The 25362-nt window shown below is 46.3% G+C and overlaps 1 protein-coding gene across 1 annotated transcript in view; it reads right to left on the bottom strand.

Moving 5' to 3' along the window:
- Positions 1–255: 255 nt before the first annotated feature.
- LOC126332411 (protein krueppel-like) overlaps positions 256–25362 on the bottom strand; it is a 402798-nt gene continuing 377691 nt past the window's right edge. The window contains exon 3 of the mRNA XM_049996603.1: positions 256–25201. Coding sequence (XP_049852560.1) covers positions 23160–25163 — 2004 coding nt within the window. The 5' untranslated portion in view covers positions 25164–25201 and the 3' untranslated portion in view covers positions 256–23159. The remainder of the gene's footprint in view (positions 25202–25362) is intronic.

The following is a 25362-nucleotide window of genomic DNA, read 5'->3' as shown; positions in this document are numbered from 1 at the left end:
GAAACGGAAGTAACTACCATTTGGCTAGCATTCGGGTTCTGCCATTTCTACAGAAATTTATTAAACCGGCCATATACTACACGTTGCACAGACGTTTATTTCTGTTACGTTTATCGAAGCGAACTTATTCCCCGAAGTCTTAACATACATCTCATCATCGACTCCCATATATATATATATATATATATATATATATATATATATATATATATATATATATATATATATATATATATATATATATATGGGTTCGGCTTCACCTACGTTAATAACGGAGAGAAGGGTCATATTCGTAGTTAAAACTGCATGTGGTTCCCTCTCCAGAATTATTCACGTACTTTCGACTTTATTCAAAGTCCGCATAGATCCTAACAGTGATATGAGTGTATATCAGTGAAATTAAGTGCCAGTTTTCTTCTGTGAATCTATGAAATGAAAACAGGCTGAGACAGGTTACTTCTTCGCGATAAGTGGGAGTGCTAGTGAAAGCCTTACAACTGTTTCGTGAATTTGTTGTACGGAAAAATTTTTTATGCAAACTATTTTACTCTCGTAAGCCCGCGTTACAAAATTATGGGTGCAGCAGCAGCTCGAAATCCGACAAACGTAAAGGTCTCGGACTCGCCTCTGCTTCATGATTGTAAATAGGGGCGTACCTGCCACGGACAGCTGACGTTGGCGAGTAGGCAGAAGAGGCACCACGGGCAGGTGTTGTGATTATCTCTTACGTCATATAATCGGTTACGGTCTAGCGCCTCTGCGCGTGGCGCGCCGAATCGATTTGCGAGCACCTAGATTAGGTAACGGCCTATTTCAGATTATGAATGAAAGTGGTTGTTTTTCCGACCGCAGAGCTGGCACGGGTGAAACGGTCGGTAGCGTCCTTCAGAATTACTGAAGGTAATTTTCACTCCCCATACCACTATGAATGCTGTGACAGGAAAATGGCCATAGAAATTCTATTCCTCCGGGTTTAGTTCCGCTGTCTTCCTCAAACTACAGCTGTCTGTCGCTCTGGCAGCACATTGCCTCAGGAACGACTTCTTTTCTTCAGAGTAAAATGCATTTCATGTGTTAGTAAACGCAAGCATCGACAGCCGATGCACAATGTCCGTTGTAATTAGTGCTCACGTAAAACCGCCGCTTGGTGACAGAATCAGACACCCCTAACGTGTTGCCACCGAAGATGCTCGTCTCTGACAGACGAAAGCGGCGATGATAAAACAAATTATACCCTACATGTGACTGTTCTACCTGAACAATAAGTTAGTATCTTCTTCCCTTGCCGAGCTCCATTTTACTAAAGCTTTTCTTTCTGCCACAACTTCAGTAGCTGATTCCTACTTGGGACGTATAAGAATACGTAAAATTAACTGTATGACCTTATGGGGGAAATCCCTATCTCGTTTTGAATATAGAACTCTGGAACCAGCAAAAAGGTTAAAGCGATGTATATGCGAAATTTAGTTTTACTATCGTAAGTGTTCTATTGTTCCGAAGTATTCAGCAGTACCTAACACTTCTATCTGTAAGTTTGCTATTGGCCGTGCCCTTTCGTAGGTTTGTTATTAAATAATGTTGTAACTGTTTCTTTAGGTGGATGCCACGGAACGGAGGCGGCCGTAGTGGACACATGGTAACCTAGAGAGTGAAAGAGATCTCTGAAGCGCAAGTAGGCTGCTACACATCAAAATCCCGTTACAAATATTTGCTGCCTTTACTGAGGATCCCGTTGTTACTAGACCAAACCAACAACAACCGCGTATTTGCAGTTAAGAATATATGTGAGCGTTGACATGTGGAATAGTCGTGTCTACTGTCGGATGTTTGTGTCGCTCTGGCACAATATTTCGGCCACGTAACACTTGCCTTCTTCAGGTGCTACCTGAGTCTCTGCCGGCAGTAGACCCGATTATTCCACATGTCAAGATGTTGCCGGGAAAGCCTGAAGAGTTACATATGTGAGCATTGTTTATCTTCCTGCCTTTTCTTACAATGCTGACTGCTGCTCATCTCCATGTCGAGCCACTCTACTAGATAATTTTTAAGGACACTATCATCCACTCTAGCAAGTGAAACTACTGATTACGGTACAACCCTTGAAATATACGGCTACTCACACTGCTTTACGCATCTGATTGCCCTCGTTGTGTTTTTACATATGAGGAAAGATTGGAATGACACCCCGACGGCAACGATATAGTTAACCGAGCGCTGCCGGTGCTGCTCGCGGATCTGCGCAAGCGCGACCGTGGTCTGGCGGGGATCCCCCGCGGGCTGGGCGCGGCCAGTGGGTGTGGCGGCGCCGGCTGTGGCTGCCCCACATCTGCCGCATCGTCCGCCCGCCACCGCCTCACTTGCGCAACGCCCGCCCGCCTGCCGACGAAACCACCCTACACTACTCTGTCACGACTACAATACTAATCTTCGGTACGCGTCTCTCGGCTGTTCTGGTTTCGTCTACAGCGAGACGGAATGAAACTAAAAAGGAAAACGAAAAGGCAAAAAAACTACCTAAGACCTCTCTTGTGCGTTGCATAGATAACGAAAAAAACACTTTAGTCTGTGCGGTTATAGTGTTTCCAGCCTCTTCTCGGAAGGGTTTTAGCAGAGAACTGCATTTTATTAGTTGATCGTGAGGAACTGAGCTGCTTCGTCGAAATCGGACAGCCGAATACGGAAACAAAAGGTAGATAACGAAGAAACAAGGCAACCAAATTGTCCGCTTCTCTTCACTAACGAGGAACAGGCCACAACAAATAAATAAGACTTCTACCACAAAATTCCGCAATTCGAGACAAAGATACATCAGTCGTCGGAAAAAGTTGATGATCCAGAGTGAGCACTGATTACTTGAGCATGTTTCTGAGAGGTTCTTGGATGGAAGTAAAGCATATCAGTCAAGCGTTATAACTAGACAGCAAAACCCCCATTTGAATAAATGGAGCAGAACTTGAAGAACGGATTAGAAATGACGTTATAGAGAAAAACCGGTCAAAAAAAAACCATTATAAGGACCGGGAGAGCGGCGTGCTGACCACGCACCCCTCCTATCCGCATCCTCAGCTGAGGATGACACGGCGGTCGGATGGTCCCGATGGGCCACTTGTGGCATGAAGACGGAGTGCTGTAGAGAAGAAGGCTACAGTTCACAAGAACGCATTGAGGGTACTCCAGTCGAATGGGGAACGAAGAAGAAAAACAACCCCAGCTAAAAAGAGTCACGAAGAAACGCACATCACAACATCGTTCCAGAAAGCAAAGTGCACAGCGCTGACACCTCACAAGCACAGGACCAAGGAACTCCTGCCTCAAACGGAAGCGACAGTGGTAGTGCATACCGACTATGATGCCTAACATCAGCGACTGTTGTGGAGTTGCGAGAGCGAGTAAGCATGTAGTCCAAGAACCGTGTAGAAAAATGGTGAAAGGTTCAGAAAAAGGTAGAATAAAGGCGGTAGCGTCAGACAGCGATACAGGAATTTTCAGAAATCTGAGTGCCAGAAGAATTCTATAATATGGAGTCACGTAATGTTACAGAACCGCTGCTGTATGGTTCTGCCACACAGAAAGTGATGTGTAATCCATATTTCGTAATAACAACGCGAACTTCTACGAGACAGGTAGGTTTGTTTCCGCAGCAAAGTGGTCAAGAGTGGGTGTTTGAAGCTGTGCAGTGCTGAAGTTCAAAAGCCAGAGGTCTATGGTCACTGTACTCACGTACAGCACGAATTCGCCCAATTTTACGACTGAATGTCAAGAAATTTGAAAACTCTCTCACACGTGTCCGTTTTAATACTAGAGGTCATATAAGATACTGCACGTAGGGGCAGATGTTGTGGGCTGTTGCGTGTGGAGTGAGGGAAGGTTTATTAGCTTTCTAGTTTGCCTTAGATATAAGAGGAAAGTTGTCGCAATTACACTGTGCGCAGTAGACTATCCGGTGCAAAGCCAGGCCGCCCACATGCACTTGTGTAGCCCCACCTGGTGCCTCGCATTCGCCCGCTACGTCGTCCCAACGCGAGATCAGCACACTCTTTTGTTAACAGACAAGGATTTTCGCCGCCTCCTCCATTTTTCATACTTCCTTTTGTTCGTCGTCTTTCTCTCCCCGCATATTTCAAACGGTAACGTCGCGGTACGCTCCGACTGGCCGCTAGCCGCACAACTTGGTAGCACGGGGGAGAGCAAATGTCACGCTCCATATAGGGAGCGCCACCCGCCGCCGCTAGCTGCCACTGAATTATGCGCTTACTGGTAGTTTTTTTTTAAATTTACTTTCATTTCCTGTTCCCCCCGCGGCTGCACTGCACGAGATCTGAAATCGAGACCGAGCAGCTAATGGGGAGACAAATCAGCCCGCAGCGCTACACACGTGCGCACACACGCACGCGAGGATATATGTGCAAAACAGGCACGCCTAATGAACGCGGCCGCAGCCCGGAGTCGCGTTGCGCCGCCGACGCGACGTCGTAAGTCGGCCGCGCCGCGCCGCGCCGCTCTCCGGAGCCGCCGGCCGGGCGCCCACGTTGCTTACTGGAGCGGAAAGTGCACCGGTCCGACTCCGCGATCGCCGATAACCGATTGCGCATGGACGTTTCATAATGCGTGCGCCTCTGCTGGCCGTTTTCGCGACTGGGCGTCACCGCGCCGGCGGGAATCCTCTGGCTCGCCGAATGCCGCCCGCTTTCCAACACCTGTGCCAACTGTCCCCCCGATTCCGTCACTGGAGTAACAGCGACTGAGTGGACGACACGACTAGTCAAATTATTTCGCTTATCACGTTAGAGGAACGACGCCTACCATTTCACTTGGTCAGCGCTTCAACTAATTAAACTCGTTCCGGGTGTACTGCTGTATCATCTTATAAAATGCTGAAATACTTTTCGGCCGTGTTGTAGCGTCCTTCCTCAGTGTGCATAATTTCAGTCCATATCTGAGGAATGCCGCTGCAACACGGCCGAAACGTTGGCTGTTTCAGTCTTTTATCATTTGAAGTATTTCGTAAGATGACGCTGCAGTACACCCTGAACGATTTTGAGGCAGTCGCGGATACCTACTTATAATAACTTCGTATCTCCTCAAAAATGGTGTGCTGCAGTCGGGGCAACATTTAAATGAGCTCAGAGGAAACTGAGTTAAGTCACAAAAACATTATAAAAGTGCTGTTTTGTTTGGCAGTCAAGGGTTATCGGTACGGCTAGGGAGAGACAGTAATGTTTTTTTGCAAAACAGACTGTTACGAACTACTCAAAAGGCAACGAGCAATGGATATTCAAATAGAAAGTGAAAATATAAAGGCCGCAGATATGAGTTTTCTGGGGTTATTTACATATTTTACACGAAGAGATTGATTCAGCGGCATCAGCTAGATATCTGGAGCTGAGAAGTATTTTAGCTTACCGAAAAAAATGGTGGAATCGCGTGACTGAATGAAGGATTACATGAAATAATATTAATTTAATACACAGGAAGACGACGAAATGTTATCAAACCAAATATAAGATGGGTACATCAGACGCACATCTGAAGCTGCAACAAATCATGCACCACGTGTTTGAAGGACGACGAAGAAGAAAGAGACGAAGAAAGAGTTATTAAATAAAGCTGATAGAACTGATCAGGTTCAACTCTTACCGAGACATAAACATCTGGAACTTCTGTTATGATAGTCAACTTAAAAAAAACCTCAGTAATGCCTCTTGAATTAGTAGGTTACTTACTTCGCGTATCTCCTGGTCTAATGTAACACGGAAAAAAGATTTTTTTATACCACCTCTTCAATGATGATGGACGTAGGGGTCATTCTTTCACCTTCCGCGAAATTCTTGAGGTCATTTCTTATCTACGATCCTTATGTTACTAATGGTCATTTCTTTGATTGGAAGAGTCGGGCAATCTACAGTTGACTGCATTCTGTCAGGCAGAAAAATATAGATACAGGAGGCTTGAAGAATAATACCCATGTTACGTGCAAATCTCTCCAGATCCAAAAATGGGAATATTACTTAGCTGTAACGCAGGTTTATGGAAATATAGTTTCTCTATTTATGGTTACCGTATTGAGCCCATTGTAACGATCTTAGAGAGCTGTTCATTGTGGAGTTTTACAAAATCAAGATTAAATTTAGCAAGCGGTATAGACGCATTTTTAAAATCTGGAAAGTCTTTTTGCGACAGATGTAAACGATCTAATCTAATCTTTGCCAGGGATGAGAGTTTCCTTTCTTCGGATCTGAAGCATTTCTGTGCTGAAGTGTACACACTTTACGAGGCTAGAAGCCAATGGAATAACTACTACATCTCTACAACTTCCATTTAAAGCAAAACTTAAATTTTGGTGATCTAAAAGAGATTCCGTACTAACTAGTTCCGGTAATGAGTAGTCTACTGAACGATCTGGTACAGACCGTTTCATTAATTTTTTCACTAAAATTCAAGGACTCTTCAATAGGCCATTAAAGAAATGGTAAAAAGACAATACTGAAATATTAATAGTACTCCAGGTGAAGAACTAGAGTTGTACACGGACGTAGAGCACGTAGGTGCATATTTATGTTACAGCAAGACGTGCAATTTTGAAGATCCTTGATGAAGACGCAGTAGGCTTGTGCCACCTATCTCTAAGTACCTGTAAGATGATGGAGATCTTTAGAGCTTGTGAAGATTTTTGAATGGGTTTTTAAAGAACGGCTGTACTTCTCAGAAAGGTATGGCGCACAATTTTAGCAGTTAAAGTTTGTCGATGTGATCAAGCTCTTTATCCAGAGCGCAGAAAGAAAAGCCGTTCTTGAAAAGAAGGAATGTTGTGAAATCTGTAAGCCATAATGGTAAATAAAATGAGAAAAACTGTCTCCTGAATAGTCGACAAATTAATGCCTTATCGAATTGAAACAATATGCTATGTATAAAAGTTATCCTGATGTAGTCGTAGAGTGACGCCACATCCTTATCAAAGCCTAAAGAATCGATGCAGTATATTTGAGGTGATGCAGTTTCCATTTCTACCAAGCGATCTGCACCACAATTTGAACTCGTCAATTACACCGAGTGTATCTGATGATTTCTGGTGTCTAGCACCGTCTTCAGGCTTGAAGCCTTATGAGGAGATAGATCGGCGATGGAGAATTGCTGGAGTGGCTACTTTGCTAGCAAATGTAACTACACTTCGCACGAAGATGTCACGATTACCTCTAACGTCCGAAGGGCAAGCAGTATTAGGTTACGCGGGCTGAAAGAAATCGTTGCGTGTGACAGTAGACGAGAGACTGGTCATTACGGGAAATTAAACAGGACAAAAAGAATGATGGAACGGTAAGGCAGTCTCAGGGATACGAAACGCGCTACCTGGCCTTAGGAAAGGTCCGAGCAGAGCAAAGTGTCGAAACAGCGGCCGGCAGGCTACGGTTAGCACTAATTACGGGCGTGAGCGGAAAGGTCGCCTGGAGAACGTCTTCTGCCCGCAGCGGCACACGTCCGAGCTCGGTTCCAGCCGCTCTCCAGAGGAGACGCCAAGACGAGACAGATGCGACGGGATTGCTGCCTCCGTAACAGTGGTGACCCAAATCCGTTGACTGTGCTTTTCGGCTGACTCGCACACTGCAAGGTTTATTGATCGTCACTTGTTTTCGTATCAGTTTTTCGTTGATTCCGGAACACCCGGTTTTGCGTTCGGTACCTTCGCACCACATTTTACTACCTTCTTTAGCGACCGCTGGCATCCCCTGCAAGCGGCGCAGTCACCGTTAGGTTTTAATGTACGCATAAACTGCCACACATGGCTTGTTACTTGCTTTATTAGCAGTTTCACTCGACCAACGAGGGTATATTCGGATGTTTCTTACCCCTGTGGTAACATGTTGAAAGTCCAGAGCTCAACCCCCGGCTTGTGCTGAGCGGTGCTTTGAACCTTTAACTTGTTGCCATCAAGGCAATGAAGATGCTCTCCTTTGCAGAGAGGAACTAGTAATAAAGCAAATAACATGCCACGTGCGGCGTTTTATTTGCACTTCGCGTTTTATGTGGCTGTGAACAGATTGCTGCTGCTACGAGGAGAGAGGTGAAGCGAAAAACAAAGAAGAAAAAGAAGAAGAAGATGAACGCAAAATGAGCTCTGACCATAAGGAGAATCTTAATGGCCAACAGTAGCACGTGGCAGAGAGTAATGGAAAAAGTTGGGAGAGGCCTTCACCCACCGATAGCATACTTAAGGCTGACGACAGCAACAAGAACAACGACACGGTATAACTATCCCAACAAAGCAGATGTGTTTAAACACCCGGTAATGTTACAAATGCTCATTGAAAATAAAAATAAAAATTATGTGGCTGAATTATTAATGTATGTGAGATTTGAAAAGTTAAGCAGAGGCTTCCGGGCATTTCCACACTCTTTTCATGACACTACATTACGAAGGTGATACTCAGAATTAGAGGAAGAGTCGCAGTACCTGGATAGTCAAGAAGAGAGTTCTCTAATTACGTCAGTTTGTAGTAAAAACCAAGTGAAACTGCTTTCATGTGAACAGTTGGTTGTCTGGACGCTCATTACTGTACAGCTATTCACAGAAATGGAGTGATAGCATTTCTTTATCTCGGTATTCTGTGACAACCAGCTTCGCAGTTTATAGACGGCGGCGAGCAACAACCCAAAAATTTAGAATTTATACAGAAATAATAGAGAGCTTCCAGGTATTCTTCCGAGTTGTTGTTTCCACTTCATGCACATTACCTGGAGTCGTCTTCCTCAGGTATGTCGAGTTATATTGTTATGAGTAATTGCTGCCTGGTTCGAGTCCAAGAAGCTAGGACGCATAACAGCAAAGCTCCCAAAAGTCAAGAAGACGGCTGGGTCATCCAAATAATATGCATGAAGTGGAAACAACTCGAAAGAACAGCCAGAAGCTCATTCTTAATCAATAGCGCCTGAAAACCTGAGAGATCACATACTCAAATAACTTTTGTATAACAAACATGAGTTAACACGTGTAAATTTAAAACTGCGTAGAGGAGACGTCTATGAATTGCACAACGCTGTGGTTATGTTTTTAGTCACTGTAGGAATTGACATTTACTGTCAACCTAATTAATTATCAATAAAAGCCTTCGAAGTATTGTGAAGAATGCATACGAGACAGTTGCTAAATAACGTTCTTTTTCTATCGAAAGACTGCATTCGAGATGATAGTTTATAACAGGTGTCTTAGCAGAAACCAGTATTGACAGAATGTGTGCAACAATCCGAGAAGTAAATTAGCAAGTGTAATTGGAAGAACAAGGGAAGAATTATGTCAGAAGTTGTGAAAGCAGAGAGGGAGGGTAAAGGGAAATTGAACCATACGAATGACTATTTGGCTTGATAAATTTCAGCTGATTGGCAAATACTGTTTTTGAGCAGCCGAATACGGCAAATAACCTACTAATATTACAGAAATAATTATTTTTTAACACATACGCATTCATCAATGGCTACAACAAACGTATACATTATATTACACAGAAGAACTGGACATACGAGTAATACATGAGGCGGAGGATCACGAAAATTCCGAATGGCTTCTGAAGTCACTGATGACAGAAGAATCTACGTTGTTACAGAAAAGTTTTTATTGAAAACTTCAAAACAGTTTCTAACGTTAGCTCGATGTGCCTCCTGTTTGCGCCACAGGGTAGGTGCATCTGATTGACTCCGTTGACTGAATTTTATACTTTTACAATGCGGCGCACTAGATATCCAAAAAGCAGAGGCCAGCTGTTTATTTTTGATAATGTGACTTATCGATCGCTGTGTTCGACTTTATAACCGACGTATGCGTAGAGTAGACGAAGTGTACTTTTACTGTTGATTGTATTGTAGAGTTTTACAGCGCGGAACACAAGGGTATCCCAAAATGTAATCGGTTGGTTGTTATGCTCCACCTTATACCCGATGCTTGAATAGAGCAGATGAATCATATTTTGTCTCTAGATTGACTTTTGCAGTTTTGCAGTGCGGCACAACAGGTATCCCATGTAACCGCCTGCTACTTATTAGTGACAATATTACCGCTCGAAAGCTATGCACCACTTCACACCACGCGCCGGCGCTTCACCGTCACCCCTGCGGTAGACTGGCTCCGCCACAAAGAAACGCGTTGATGGCAGTCATCCGTGCTGGCCAGGCCATGCCCAGCGCATCCTCGCGGCAGCTTCCCGAGACGAGATTCCGCACTCCGCCGCCGCCGCTGACGGGCGAGGAGGGGCCGCCGGTCAGTCCGGCCAACATTCCCGCTCCATTTTTCCCCGCGAAGCGGTTTGTCCGCATGCCATCTACGGGCAAGCGATCTGGCCGGCTGCGGCCAGCCACTTTCTCCCGGTCCAGCGAACGCGAGTGGCCCTCATACTTTTTTGTTCGCGTCCCCTCCCTCTGCCCCTGCAGCTCGCCCGCAATCATTTATTTATTTCTTTCGCCGACGATGCCGCGCTCTGCCGATCGCACGTCGCAGAGCGACATCTGTCAGGCAACTAATTAGGGGAAACGTCGGCTTACACCGCTAACGATTTTCGCTTCTCGTCCTTTCCGCCCCTTTTAATTTCACTAATGATCTCTTTTCGGCAATTTCCAGCAGCTGTGCGAACTGAAATCGACAAAGGAAAAATAACGCAGAAGAAGCTGCGACGGTCGTGGATCCCTTTCGAAAGTGAAACTGGGAGAGCGGTGCTCACGCAACCGGCTCGAGCAGCCGCAGGGGCAGTTGGGCGTGGCCGGCGTGCGTAAAGCGCTCCGCACCGGGTCGCGAACCCCGTCCTCCGCGCTCTTTATTCGCCCTCTGCGGTATGCCGGAGCGGGAAACCAGACGGGCTACTGCGACTACTAAGGTGTTACCTTTTTCCACAGTTGCGAAGACTCAACATACCGTAATGTCGGGTATTTAATGCAGAGCAAAGAAGGAAAGCAACAACAAGGAGATTCACCAATCTTTGAAACTGTGATCTGATCATTAACTCAGAACAACCTGAGGAATATTGAGTTACGGGGCTGCTTATCTCCTGGTATCATGTAACTTGGAATACAGATCCTTTTGTGCTGGGGATGGTTCCTTTGAAAGGGCACGGCCTATTTCCTTCCCAATCCTTCCCTAACCCGAGCTTGCGCTCCGTCTCTAATGACCTCGTTGTCGACGGGACGTTAAACACTAACCACCACCGCCACCACCACCACCTTTTTGTGCTCCATTTACAGCGATGATGCATATACGAGCTATCCTTCGAAATATCGCCAATTTTTTACAATCATTTCCCGCATACTATCCTTATTTTGCTAACAGCCAGTTTTTGAACCATTGTTGACTCTGAAGGAAGGAGCCGTAGAATCTTCAGTTGACCACAATCTGTGGTATAGAAAAATCTGAAAATTTTGCTTTATAAATGACAATTATACTGTGTACAAATCTGGTCAGGTTCACGATGTGATCCCTACTAAGCTCCAAAGCAACGCAGAAGGCTTATGGAAATGAAATGAGTAAGGTGGATAGTGGGGCGAAGGTCTTAATGCCCATTGTCGGTTCGGCAAAACTAAGGAACTGATTGTAGATACATTTTATTAGCTGCCAAGTAAAATATGTAACCAAAGGCAAACGATAGAACTTGAACTTCGCCTTCGCTAAATCATACAATTCTTCGGATTTCAACTAGATGGACTGCAACTAGCGCAGTAGCACTATTTTTCACTTTCCTCTCGTACGACTACCATAAACTAAAGGCTAACTCCCATTTCTGTCGACTGTAAGTTCTCGGAAACTAATCATCACTGTCAAACTATCAATTGCTCGAAGGAAATGGTGACAAAGTGTCTTTTCAATCGGCATATATATCAGGAGATTCGAACTACTGTAAAAAATTTACCTTCCTCCTGCGTCTTTAACTGCTTTTTTTCCCTAAATACTACACCACTGGCAGGGAAAATACTTGTGGTTTACAATTTCTGTGAATTAAAGAAAGCATCAGTTTCAATGTAGTAACAGATACGAAGCAAGGAGGACATAAAAAACAGAGGAGGAAAGGAAAAGTGTCAGTTCTCGGTCAAAGGAAGCGTGCTACGAAATGAAATCAACTTTGGACCCCTTTCACAGCTCTGTGATCTCCCTGAGTAATCGCTTTTGAAGAAGTATGAGTGAGCATTCTCTTTGGAAGAAATATGAGAAAACATAACGAAATTCTTGATGTACTAGTATTTCAAAGTGTTATTCGTGTTACAAAGATAAGTGAACGTAACCGAAGGCGGTTGTTTTACAGATGTGGTTTTTCCGATTGAATATTAACTACCTCAGCGAATCGCCACCTATACGGGACAAAGAGCTTGAACATTCACTCCTACTTGCTTATGTAGAAAACTGGAACCTGTTAACGAAGTGAAGAAAAACGTGCGTGCGTCCGAGGTCGAAACGTAAGAATTGCGGGGATAGAATCAAGGCAGTACTTTCCCTGCCGGAAGAACAGAGAAGAGGTGGTGGCAGACAACTTCCTACTGTCCTGCTACGCGTAACAGGCTTGCATTAAGAATATCCGACGCTGTACTCTCTTCTACCACGGAAATTTTCATGTTGCCAGGTACTAATTCCCAAACAAGATGAGATTGGCAAGCGAAACGAATGGAAGTGAATAAACGTGGTGGCTCGAACACTACAATTTAGTTATCCCGAAGAGCTGAATGGAGGCCAATTGAGGGGAAATGCAGCCGCTTAGTGACTTGGAGTGCCTTGTGTTGGAGGTTATGTTGTGAAGAAATCCAGAATAAAATAGAAATGTCTTGATTACGTTTCACTAAAGAGGACCTGTATCATCTCGAATTGACCACTGACATCTATGCGGTTGATATTAGTCTCTGGGTTCACCCGAACACAACCCTAACATTTTCGAATCCAGCTAACGTTTTAGTTTTACTAGGTAATTAAAATATGTTTTATTGTACATTTCTGAACTTTTTTGACGTAATCAGAAATAACGTTTTATTTCATTAACTGGTATCAACCAGCACGGGTTATCATCAAAACGATAGCAATCAACTCCAGATGGACATCAAGTTAACGTTTTCTTTATTTGTATCAAAACCAAAATTTTAAATATATGATTAAGAACCAGTCATTATCTCCACGATGAAATATAGTTTTCGCAAAAGATATACGTGTATATGCTCACGCAAAAAAAAAGAACACTGTATGGCAGAATTATCAACGTAGCGCACGTTGAAAATGTTGTGGGATTTCTGAACTTGTGCTCTCTCAAGATGCATGCAGAAAGCAAAGACAGTAGAAGGTTATGTTATAGATGGTGCGAAACAGCACTCCGATAACAACGTCATTGGAGCTTGTGATACTAAGACAAATGCTGATGTACACTGCATGTGGAAATCCTAAAAAAAACTAAAAATATTGTCGGTAACTTCATCTTATTTCAGTAGAAAAGGCGTTATTCGTTTTACAATGCAATTTTAGCCGCTAACACTAGACTGAACGTCAGATCAATGTATGGAAGCAGGGCGCTGTGTTATTATTATCGTAAACCGTCAAACGCGTAATATTTGTGTAAATTTGTACTGGAACAGGTTGAATAATCAGGGACAATATATCACCTGCTGTCGATTCGCCCTCGTCTGTTTGCGGGCCACGTGCAGCGCACAGACAGGCTGTCTTGGGGTCTGAACCGCGGAAGGCGACCAGACTACTGCAGAGCAAGGCTAGGAATCAACCTTGTAACTTATGGGATCAGGCAGAGCGCCTCTTTTAAAAGCAACTGGAGTGCCCCTGCCATACTAGGCACCCCGTCTCCTTGTATAGAGCACACCGATGCATCGAGGCATCCGGTTGTTCTCGTTTACGGACTGGAAATATGAGAGTCGTACGGAATATTAAAGGGACTGCACTAACGCGACTAGTTTCACATACGCCACATCACTCCAAACGGCAAAAGGAATATTTCCGATCCCATAAGATTCTTTTCTTATGCTCATTCTGTTGGCAAATATAGCAGAGATTTTTATTTTTTCTTCCGTATTTTCCTCTCTTGTTGCCTCTCGGCTGTTACCGGTATTAGAAATCAAACTCTGCCAGAAGTTGAGAGTATGTTACTTTATTTTGAACTGTTACATTTTTTTAAAAATCAAGGTGTTAGTCCAATCTCTATAATCGGGCACTACGTAAATGCCACACTAATTTATAGGAAAATAGCCTCCAACCGAATAGAGCGATCAGCTTAAAAATCTCGTTGGCCAGTTGATAATTTTACTTGTCTTCTGAAAAATGGGGCAGAATAACGAATTTTCTAAATAGGTCTGGAATTGTTTTTCTTTTTCCCCATTGTGCTTTGCTCCATCCGAAGTATCTTCAACGAGATTCTACAGAGCTGGGAGTGGAACGAGGGGATTCCCACAATTGGAATTTTGGAGGGGGCTTCCAGTAGCGAAAAGCTTCCAGAAAATTTTTTCAGAATCTGGAAACCGTACTCATATCTTTTTATTCCTAGAACTCTCCGCTCTTAGCCAAAAAATATGAGTCCAGTTAGCCTTTTGTAGCTGTGTATGGCTAAAAGAGCGAAGTAGTCGACCCACTTCGAAAAGCAGTCCAACGTTCGAACTAGTGAGGTTCATCTTTTCCCGTACGAAACTTTTTCTTTCACTTGTCTGCGTGTTATATAATGCACTACGTAGTGAAAAGTGCATTGCGGCGTACTTCTATTGACTTTGTACACTAACTTCTAAGGAAAAACAGCAGGCCAATAAGAAAATTTTAGATGTCGGCAGTAAAACAAGGCAGAATGACAATGAAATGAGATCAGCTTTTGAAATGTGGGTATGGCAAGTTAGTTACAGCCATTTCTATTGTTAACGTACAGTTCCTTCGTTCCCGGTCTCATTAAAAATCCCAACACCCGTGCAATTCGTCTTCCACAAGTTTCTACGAGCTACACGCTATGCAAGGTCTAAACAGTTCGACTCCATTTTCTTTCTGCGTAGAATAAATCGTCACTTGGATGAGCTGAAACGACGACAGCTGCTAGACATCTCCTTCTTGGAAAGTTTCATTGTAAATGAGCGAGACGTCCCGAAACTGGGCGGACTGAGCTCGAATTTTTAAGGCCTTCCAGCAACAGACTCCAGTGCAGTAGACTGCAGGTTCCTGGTACTCAGAAGTGTGTGAGCACGCCAACCCCGGCCGCTACCTGTTGGTCCGGACGCGCCCGCAGGCTGTTGCCGCCGCTGGCAGCACTTAGCTGCGACCGGCCTCGCCGGCTTGTCGTTGGCGAGGCAGCCACTTCCCGGCCGTCCATCACGAAGGACGGAGCTACGCGGCGGCATTCCGCGCCTCCCCACGCGACACCCGCTAATTGATTCCCGCCGCAGCACCCAACTTCCGTTACGTCTGCCTTCCCACTGTTCTCAGCACAGACCGCGTATAAAGCGTCATCATTTCTACAACGTGCCGGTCTACTTACAACCCTTGTTACGTCACGAGTGAATCCCTACCGATACTGTCATAACCAGTAACAAACATCATGGGTACCTAAGTAGGAAGATTTCAACAGATGCCTGATACTAACATACAAGAATCCTAACACAATGTTCATGAGAGCATACGAGAAAGAGACAGCGAGAAGACAAATTATATATCTTTTGGGGACCGCAATTGTAACAAGATTTTCACACTGCCACCGTTTGATTGCATGGTTTTATATTATTTCCACTACTGCGATCCAGGCTTTTGGGCCGTATGAAGTGCGACAGACAGAGATATCAGTACATGTCAGGCATAACGTGCGTGATAAGTAAACATCATAGCATGTTATGCAGACATATCTGAGATCTACTCATGTCTTTCCCTGGTGCACTCAATAATGGCTCAAGAAACGAAATCGCGGCAGTGGAAATACTAAAAAAACGTTTAATCAAACGGTCGTAGTGTGGTAATAAAAGAATAACCTATATTCTTTAGCTGGGCCTTCTTATGTTGTTAAATGACCGTAGAATCACCAAAGTCGACATCGTCACCGTTATTTAAGAATTACGCCACGTAAGTAACACGTCGAAGCTCAATGCCTGAGAAGGGGTTGCGTCTGTCTTCCGTACGAAAGAAATATTCTGAATATTCGGAATACTAGAAAGACAAGTGGTAAGGATATTTGAAGAATATGGCCTATATGACGGGAAGGCGCTAACAAAATATCAAGGTAAACGATAAGAATTAATTATGTCGCACCCTCAAGACTGCGGTCGACCAATGGTTTCTAAAGGGAAGAAGTGAACGCTCAGTTGAAAGCAGCAAATAATATGGATAAAATGCAACAAGTTATCAACACTGATAACAATTTATGAGAGTAGTTCTAAGATGTTAGACGGGTAACTGAGAGCTTATCGTTGATTGCAGCTGTTTTAAAGATTCAGTAGGAAGGGGCGTGTGGTGGTTTTGATCTCGTAATAGACCATACACTCTTACTCAAAACATGCCTCTAAATACAGCAATGTGCCACTGCTTTGAACTGCTTGATCTCTTGGAAAGTTGAAGTACACGAACTTCTTAAACGTGACTAGTCCATATTCAGAAGTACGATCCTGTTCAAGAGCGTTGTCTTGCAAAAAGTAGAATGCCACTAGAGATAATCAGGAAAGCACTCCGTCTTCAGGCCACAAGTGGCCCATAGGGACCATCCGACCGCCGTGTCATCCTCACTGAGGATGCGGATAGGAGGGGCGTGTGGTTAGCACACCAGAGCTAATCAGAAGGCAGATCATAATTGCACAAAGTCAGCGAGACCCTAAACAAGATGGGCAGGCAGTATCAACTTAAGGAATGAAAAGATGGGACTGAACTGAATTAAATAGCTGAATGCAGTCCTCAACTGCTGCGTTCTACAGCTTGTAATTTATTAAGACGATGACAACAGCCCACTTTTGTTATTACAGAGTGTTTCCATATAGATTCTGTACTACATCCTTGCCTTCCATTAAACTAAAAGTTCTGTAACATAGTTTCTAACATAACGTCAGCTTTATTAAATGGTTTGTCTTCCGGAGTAACAACTTGGATATGTTTACTTGAATAGACTTGCAGGTACTAGTTGTGAGAAACGTTGAAAGTCACATGCTTCTATAACTAATTTTCTCATACCTCTGAAAGCCATAATGAAAGGGATGAAAAAGTGAACGATGGTATAAGTGTTGCAGGAAGCCCTTCGGTCAGTCGGGACTTAAATGTAGAGATGGGATGCTTTGCAAGGACCTCTTCTTCGACGGAGCGCAGCTGTTGGCTGGCACGAAGAGTGCACCCCACCGGTCGTGTTCATTGTTTATCGGAGAGAGCAGGCCACGGAGGAGCCCTCTCACCTGTGATTCGCCATTGTCTGGCGGCCGTGGAGAATGGAAAGCTTCTGCCGATTTGCTATATATGCGGCACTGTTGACCGTCAGGAGGGGGCTTCTATTGGGCAGTGGAAGTGGAAAGCGGGACACGCTAAAAACCGACCGGGCGCGGGCAGCGCTGTTGCGAGAGAGGTGGCCACTATTGCGGTGCCATTGTGTGCCGGTTTTTGCGCGGGCTGCCACGTTCGCGCCCGGCTCACTATTGTGAGCGTGGCGTGGCGCGGCGCGGCGCGGCCCCGAATATCTCGGAGAGCGCTGGAGGCGGCACGTAGCGTCGGCTTGCGCCAGCTGCCGGACCCGCCGGGAGAAACCGTAGCTGCCTGCCTCTCGGCCGCAAGGTCTCCGGCTTTTTGCGGAAAGGAAACGCGCCGCCATGTCGGAACACGAGAACCACAACGAAGCGACTTTCAGTTGTGCGGCTATTCAGACCCCCTGACCGTGACGAAAACCACTAGATGGTCAAGATGCTGAGCTGGATTGCAGAACTGCCTACGAGAGCACCGCACCGGTTTCGTACTGGACGCTGACACAGCGTCCTTGGCGACATCTGACAACTGGGACACCGTAGCAGTCTTATGACGAAAAAAAAAAAAAAAATGTTTACCTAGCAATCCGTCTCGTGCTGTGGAAACATTGTCAGGGGCTGTGAGCGTGAGGGAACGGACAGTGTCTCGAAAAGAGTTTATAAGATGAGTATTTACAAAAGCAGTCGTGGTGCAACAGGAATGGAAGATATTAAGAAGCTGGGAATTGATGGGCCTACACTCCCAAGCTGATATTATCCGAACGGTAAAGAAAAGAAGGGTGAAGTAGGCTCGACACCTAATTAGAACGGAAGCAGAAACTACCACGAGTAGCATTCTCAAGATCCTTGGAAGGCAGAAACGGCAGTAAAGGTCACAGACAAGACGGAATGATGATAGCGCCAGGGATAGCAGGCGATGGGACAGAGAAATAGAGAGTGGACCACGAAAGTCAGGAACAGTATCATAGGTAAAGTAGAGAACGCGTATGGTCAGCCAGGTCAAACCGACAGTTAAGAGGAAGAACTGGTGTAATATGCAGACTGGCAACAGCAGGATAAGCATATCTGGAAAAAAAAGAAACTTGTACGTCTCGAATTTGAATTTAAATGGTAGGAAGGTATCTGTCTAGTATGTAGGCTCATACGGAGGTGATATGTGGACGACAAGGCGATAATGGAAACTTTTGAAATGTTGTGCTACAGGTGAATGCTGCAGATTAAATCGGTAGATCAGACAAGTGATGACGTACTGAATTGAATTTGGAAGAAAAGCATTTTACAGCACAACGCTGAAGGGCTGGTGTGACAAGACACACCCTGAAGCTTCGTGTAATCGTCAGTTTGGCATCACTCGGAAGTGGGAGAGGGTTGGCGGTGACAAAGAAGGAGACAAATGCCTGGTTATAGTAAGCAAGTTCAAATAGATGTTACATTCCGACAGAAGGCCACAACAGCTTGAGCGTAAGATTTATGTTTCCTCGATGCATACAACGTTACTAGAATACTAGTAAACAGTTCATTCTCTGTAGACCGTTTACAGTTAGAGCAAACTTCCGTGGAGAATGTGAACGCCTGTGTGAGTAGCCTCTGATAATATTTTTGACACGACAGGAAGCGGTAGGTAAGGAAAAACGTACATAACTTGCACCCTAAACCTCAGAAGCGAGAAATAATCAGGTACGTAAACACTAGTTGTGAAAAGAGGAATGACGTTATACTCTTTCCACGATGTGATGTTTTATCAGATTTTTTTTCTGTAAGCAACGCTGGTGCTCCGATTTCCCCGGTCAGTTCAGTTACATTGAAAGAGTGGTCTGAGCCGTCTGGAATCAAGTCATCTCTCAGTAAGCAGTGATACCAGAGTGTAGTAAGTGAAATACATTGATTTAGTGATAATTGTGTTACCATTGAAAAGAAAAATGCTTAGAAATTATGCAAAACCAGGACATTTTCGAAATCTTGCTACCACTTTTATAAAACAAAGTTCCAGTAGCATAATATCTTAAAATAAATACCTTCCTTCCAGAAGTTATTATACCGTAATAAGTCAAAAAAATCTTACAAGAAACAGAAAATATTCTTACAAACGAACGAATAACATCCGTTTGTGTATGTTACCTATGCCCTTGTCTGGCAACATTGCTAAGAATGGATGGTAACGATCAGAAGTTAAGTATTCTTCTTTCACTTCAGGCAACAGAACGTTCGTAGACAGACTATGCCGTATGTGTAGTAGTACCAAACACGATCTGTTTGTTAGTGCAACACAAACGACGTACCGAGCAAGAGCAGCGATAGGAAGAAAGTGAAACTGTAACACGTAGGAAACGCCTTTACGGAACAGGTCAGTTATACACATTAAATACTTTATACAAAAACATTTGTGTTAGTTTTGCGAGGAGCTAACAAGTGAGATGAAATGTGCAGAACTTCTAAAAGCCAAATAAACAGCAAAAAATATTAATGGTTAAGAAACAGATGAAGTTACGAGATATACGTAATGTCTCAGCTGATAATTTCACTGGCATTTCCTGTGATGTAAGGATATCAAAGACGGGTGAGGTGGAACCACGTGAAGCTGCGAAAGGGTAGCCACTTAAAGATAGTGCATCAATTTCATTGAAACTTGCAGCATTCTTCTCAATACTGAAGTTACTGGAAGCTTTTTTTCCCCTTCAGTATGTCTGACGAACGAAGCTGTCAATAAATTCTACGGAAACTGTTCTGTCTGAATTTGATTCGCATCGCCTGATGTACGTTATTTCATCAGGTGTACAAAAGGAGTAGCTACAGCTTTTAGGAGTGGTTAAAGTCGCTGGATATCGACTGGAGGATGTGGGTGAGTCGGGTCTTACCGGTAAAGAGGAGAGCGGAGAGTTGCGACATCGGACGTGCTCGCTGCTTTGCCGTTGACCCAGCGCCCAGTAGCGACTTAACAAGCGAGAGCTCGACGCCGTGACCATTGTTTAGGCACGCACAGTGGCTGGCTGTGGCTTTGTTCCGCCGCACACGCTGGTCGCTTCATTAGACAGGCACGACGACAGCGGCACAAAGCTCTGCTAACACAGCCTAGCACTCGGCGGGAGTTGCTTCGCGCCCCACTTTCACATTTGCCGAGAACGTCCTGTCGTTTTAGCACAGTGCGGCTTAAAATTTGGAAAGTCTCCTTTGGGCTAACAAAATTTTTTCCCCCTGCTTGTAGGATCCTAACAGAAAATTCATAATAATCTCCGTTTTTCCTCCGCTTCTCGCGCTAAATTTTAATTAAAGAAACAAAATATGTTTTCTCATGTGCAATTGAATTGAGGATTTTATTTTCTTACCCAGTCTGCCCACGACATGTTCACTCTCGCTACACAACTAACGATTTCGGAATTCCACCTTCATAGCTCCAAGCACTGACTACGTCGAAAATGAACTGCAGTACCTGAAGAGGCGACTATGTCGGGAAAGTGGACAGGAAATAGTTTCACCAATCCGTGTGAAAATACGGAAGTATATCAGATATCAGCCACTAGAAACAAGGGTATAGATGGTTTCTTTTTAATGACAGACACCATCTGTTTACACACAACGAACTTGAGAAATGTACCAAAGAAACAGACGTTATTTGGTTATCGTGGAAACGATCTGCTTCATAAATAACTGTACAGGAGAAAACTAGAGCAGTCTAGAATCAAACATGAACATCTGCTTTGAAATGCAGCGTAAAAGCGGAGACAAATATTAGTAGACCACCTGGACAGTTTGGTATTATTAAGTGTTAGATTCGGAAGTTTTGTTGAAAATTGGGTGCTCTTATAGCTCATTTTAGCGACAGGTCTGGCTTTTTGGCATCTGCATAGTAATAACCATGAATGTTGTGCTGGGATTATAAGATAAATAGTGGGAGAAATAACCGATACGTAGATACAATTAAACAAGATCGTTGAGTATTTACGATCATGTATCAGCTCACTTTATGGCCTGAGATTTATTTTCACCGGTAAGTTGGCTAGTGTGGGAAGCAGAGTGCAAAACACAAAGCTCAGTGTAATACAGATGGTGGTTGGCAGTCAGGGGTTGGTGAGCGTGTGGTAGACGAGGCAGAAGTATTATTTTGCAGCAGTCTAGGTTTGGTACAATGAATCTTCAAGTATTTGGAATGCTAATTTATCGTAAGACGCCGCTGACAGGAACCAGTCATAACATCATGAAAGATACATATTTCATGGATGACTACAATTATATTTGAATTGCCACGCAAGTGGAACGTTTTAAAAATTTGGTATCTCGAAACATAATTTTTACCTTATTCCGAATTAATAATACGTAATTTTTATTCCGTGAATCATAGCTCAGGAAAAGCAGTGGCTGTTGGCATAATATGTAGTATTCCTTCCTGCCATATAAAACAGAATGCTTCTTGTTTTCAAGAGGTATTTCTTATATACAGTATTCTTGTTCACAGAGATTAGCCTTACATACTCATCCTTCGACAGTTACAACCACTTTTGTTAGTAGTCACAACACAGTTTCTAACTTTCATCCAACCTTAAACAGAGAACAATTCATCATTCAGGTATATTCGGTTAGCCAATGTTTGTAGATAGTTGTTACCGAACAGTCTTCACAGAGCAGGCAAGAGGACGCGAATCTTGGCCCGTAAGCTGCTTTATACAGCGACTAACATTTGTAGAGACATCTTGGTTTGCTACTTGTCTGCAGGAATGTGTGGAAGCCATGCGGCGCTGCGTTCGCACATGCGCAGAGCGGCCGGAGGTCTGGCGGGTGTCGGCGCGGCTGCCAAGGTCCGCACGGAGCATGCGCGCCGCGCGGCCACGCCCTGCGCCTCTGGCGACGCCCGCTGCCGCCGCCGCCGCCGCTGCCGCTCTCTTTCCCCATCTTGTTGCCGCACAGGGCCACTCGGCTGGAAAGTGGCTACCGGCTCCTTCCTCCGGAGAAAAGGAAAGTGCCCCACCGCTAGCACTGCGCACACGACGGCTGCAAAATATCCCCAAGGCCACATCACAGCGAATTATTTCTTCTCGGCGAGGCTAAACGGTGCTCATTCTGCGATAATTGCTCTAGCACCTCTGCTTTGGACCAGCAGCCGACTGAAGGTGAACTTTTCTCTGTCAATACTTAGTTAACGTAGAAAGAGCTCTTCTTAACCCTGCAGGTAAAGAGAAAAAGTCTTCTTGTGACATCGGTAGTATGGTGACATAGGCCGGTACTTGCCCATTTGTATCGAAGAAACATTATCAATGCTGTGCCTACGCCAAAAGCTAGCTCACTTGACGCGAAACACTTCCAGAAATAAAGGACCTTGAAGCTCTTAAACTTGCAGCAATTTTCTGAACTCGTAAATTCGTATCATTTCCCTGTTCCCTAGCACCTTCCTATTTAGATGAATGCTTTCTATGTTGTTTTCAGTTGATTCTTGGAACTATTGGTCCTATTTGCAGCCTGATAAATCGATCAGAAACACGGTCAGTTTTGTGGGTGATACAGTGTACCGCGTTACTGATGTCTTGTCCTTGAGTTTTAGCGGAAACTGGTACAACTGCTGCCATTTCCCTGTTGTTCTTATTGGGTCTCTCGGAACATCTGATGGTTTACACTTTCACGTACGGAAATAGTTCTAGTGTGGTAGGCTGCATTAAGGTGCCTGTTCCGATGCCAACAGTAGCCAGGAGCCTGACATAGTATACCCTGAAAGATATATAGGATATTCTGTGGTTGGTTGTGTGGTGGAGAATTGTGTATCACGTATTGTTGTTTGGCGAAGCTGGTGGTGGCGACGGTTCTGTAATGTTTTCAGCATGACTGCTGCCATTGTTGGACGGTGGGTTAGAGGACGGACGGTCCTCCTGTGCAGAGGTAGTCGTGTCGTTCGCGGGGGACTTCTGAGGGACATCGTCCTTGGGCGAAGAGACTCGTGGAGGAGACAGTGATGACCCAGCCAGCGAGGACGACGACGATCTGGAAGACATATTGTCCTTGTCACTACTGGAAAAGGAACGGCCCAGCTTGGCCACGTCGGTGTTGGCGCAGCGCGCGGCAGCCGAGGCGTCGAAGGGCGGCGGCGTGATGCAGCGGCGGCCCAGCTGGTCGGCGTGCAGGCGGTGCAGCGGCGCCAGCGGCGAGAAGTGAGCGCCGCCCGACGCCCCCGCAGCTGCAGCCGCGGCGGCAGCGGCGGCGGCGGCGTGTCGCAGCTGCGCGGCGGCCAGCGCGGGTGGAGCCACTAGCCGGCCGTCCGCCGTCACCTTGCCCATGAACGAGCGGATCTCCTCGAAGCAAGCGTCCTCTGCCAGAGGGCCCAGCACGCGCGCGTGCTGCTGCTGCTGCTGTTGCTGCTGCTGCTGGAGCTGCAGCTGCTGTCGCTGGTGATGGTGCGCCAGCAGCGCCGACGGACTGCGCCGGGGGTCGTCCAAGATCGTGGGTCCGTCCGCCTCGTGCTTCTTCAGATGGCGGTCTAGGTTGGTCTGCTGGCCAAAGCAGCGGTCGCACAGCGGGCACTTGAACGGCTTCTCCTTGTTGTGGATGTTGCGCACGTGCCGCTGCAGGTTGGACGAGATGCTGAAGGAGCGCTCGCAGTACTTGCACTTGTACGGCTGCTCCCCCGTATGAGTGCGTAGGTGGCGAGTCAGATTGGCAGATCGAGGGAACACCTTGCCGCAGAACTTGCAAGCGTAGCGGTCCTTAATTTTTCCGCCCGCTGATGCTGCGACGCCACTTCCTCCGTTGGTCTGGACGCCAGTGGCAGCTTCGGCGAAGTTCCCTACTGGCGAAGCGGGCACAGTTACCTGCTTGGTGGTTAGGGCGTGTTGTTGCTGTTGTGTTTGCTGTTGTTGTTGCTGTTGCTGTTGCTGCTGCTGAGCCAGTGGGTGGCGCAGCATTTCGAATCCGGCCGCTGGCGAGACACCGGTGGGCGAAGAGTGGCCGTTGAGCAGTGAATTGGGACTCAGGAAGGCGTAGGGAGTTCGTGGGGAGTGATAGCCAGGGGGGCTGACTGGATAGGCGAGAGGTAACCGTGCGCCGGCTCCTTCCTTGTTGGCGCGGCACATCGCCTCCAGCATTAGAGGGTGTATGGGCTGGTGCGAGAGGAAGACGGGATAGTGGCCTATGCCGGGAGAGCCCACTGGGGATTTGAGGCTGTTCGCCACGGAGGATGCGGAAGGACTGGACTGTCTCTGTTCTCTGTTCTCGTCGCCGCTGCCTCCGGACGAGGCGGAAGAGGCGCGTCCGGCGGGTGGCGACGGCGACGGGGAGCCCACGATGACGTTGCGGTTCTCGTCCTCGACCTGGTGGCGGCGGCCCGCGGCGATGGCGCCCTTCTTGTGGTCGAGGCGCAGGTCGAGCGGCTGGTCGTCGTGCTGCGGCGGCGGGTGGCCCGCGGGCGACATGTGCGGCGCGCCCGCCACCTGCTGGCCGCCCGCGCCCGCCCCCGCAGCGCCGGCGCCCGCGGCCGCCGCCCCCGCGCCCGCGTTGTGGCGCGACAGGTCGAAGGGCAGGTCGTGGTGGTCGGGCGGGCCCGCGGCCGCGGCCGCCTGGCGGCCCTCCTCGGGCACGCGAACCGACAGCGGGTAGACGGCCGCCTGCTTGGGCGAGCTGTGCCCGCCCGACGCGAGCAGCATCTTGCGCGGCGACGAGTCCTTCTCGCGCATGGCATGTGCGGCGGGCCCGTGCTGCAGGAGCCCCACGCCGACGCCGACGCCAAGGAGCGCGCTGCTGCAGCCGCTGGCCCACGTCGCGGCCACCAGGCTCATAGGGCAGGCGGCCGGCCGGCGCGGCTGCCCCTCGCTCTCTGCAACAGCACACCACGCCGCTCCGTTAGGCGCGCTCGCCAGCGGCATCATCCGCAACGCACACCTCTCCGCCACCGGTATCTATCATAGACAGAAACGACAACCCGTCACACATTTTCCTAGTGGCCGTCTACAGCATAAACAAAGGGGAAATACTAAA

Source organism: Schistocerca gregaria, chromosome 2 (genome assembly GCF_023897955.1).
Source record: "Schistocerca gregaria isolate iqSchGreg1 chromosome 2, iqSchGreg1.2, whole genome shotgun sequence".
Taxonomy (NCBI): Eukaryota; Metazoa; Arthropoda; class Insecta; order Orthoptera; family Acrididae; genus Schistocerca; species Schistocerca gregaria.
The sequence above is the reverse complement of the archived record's forward strand: the minus strand, read 5'-3'. Positions and strand labels throughout refer to the sequence as shown.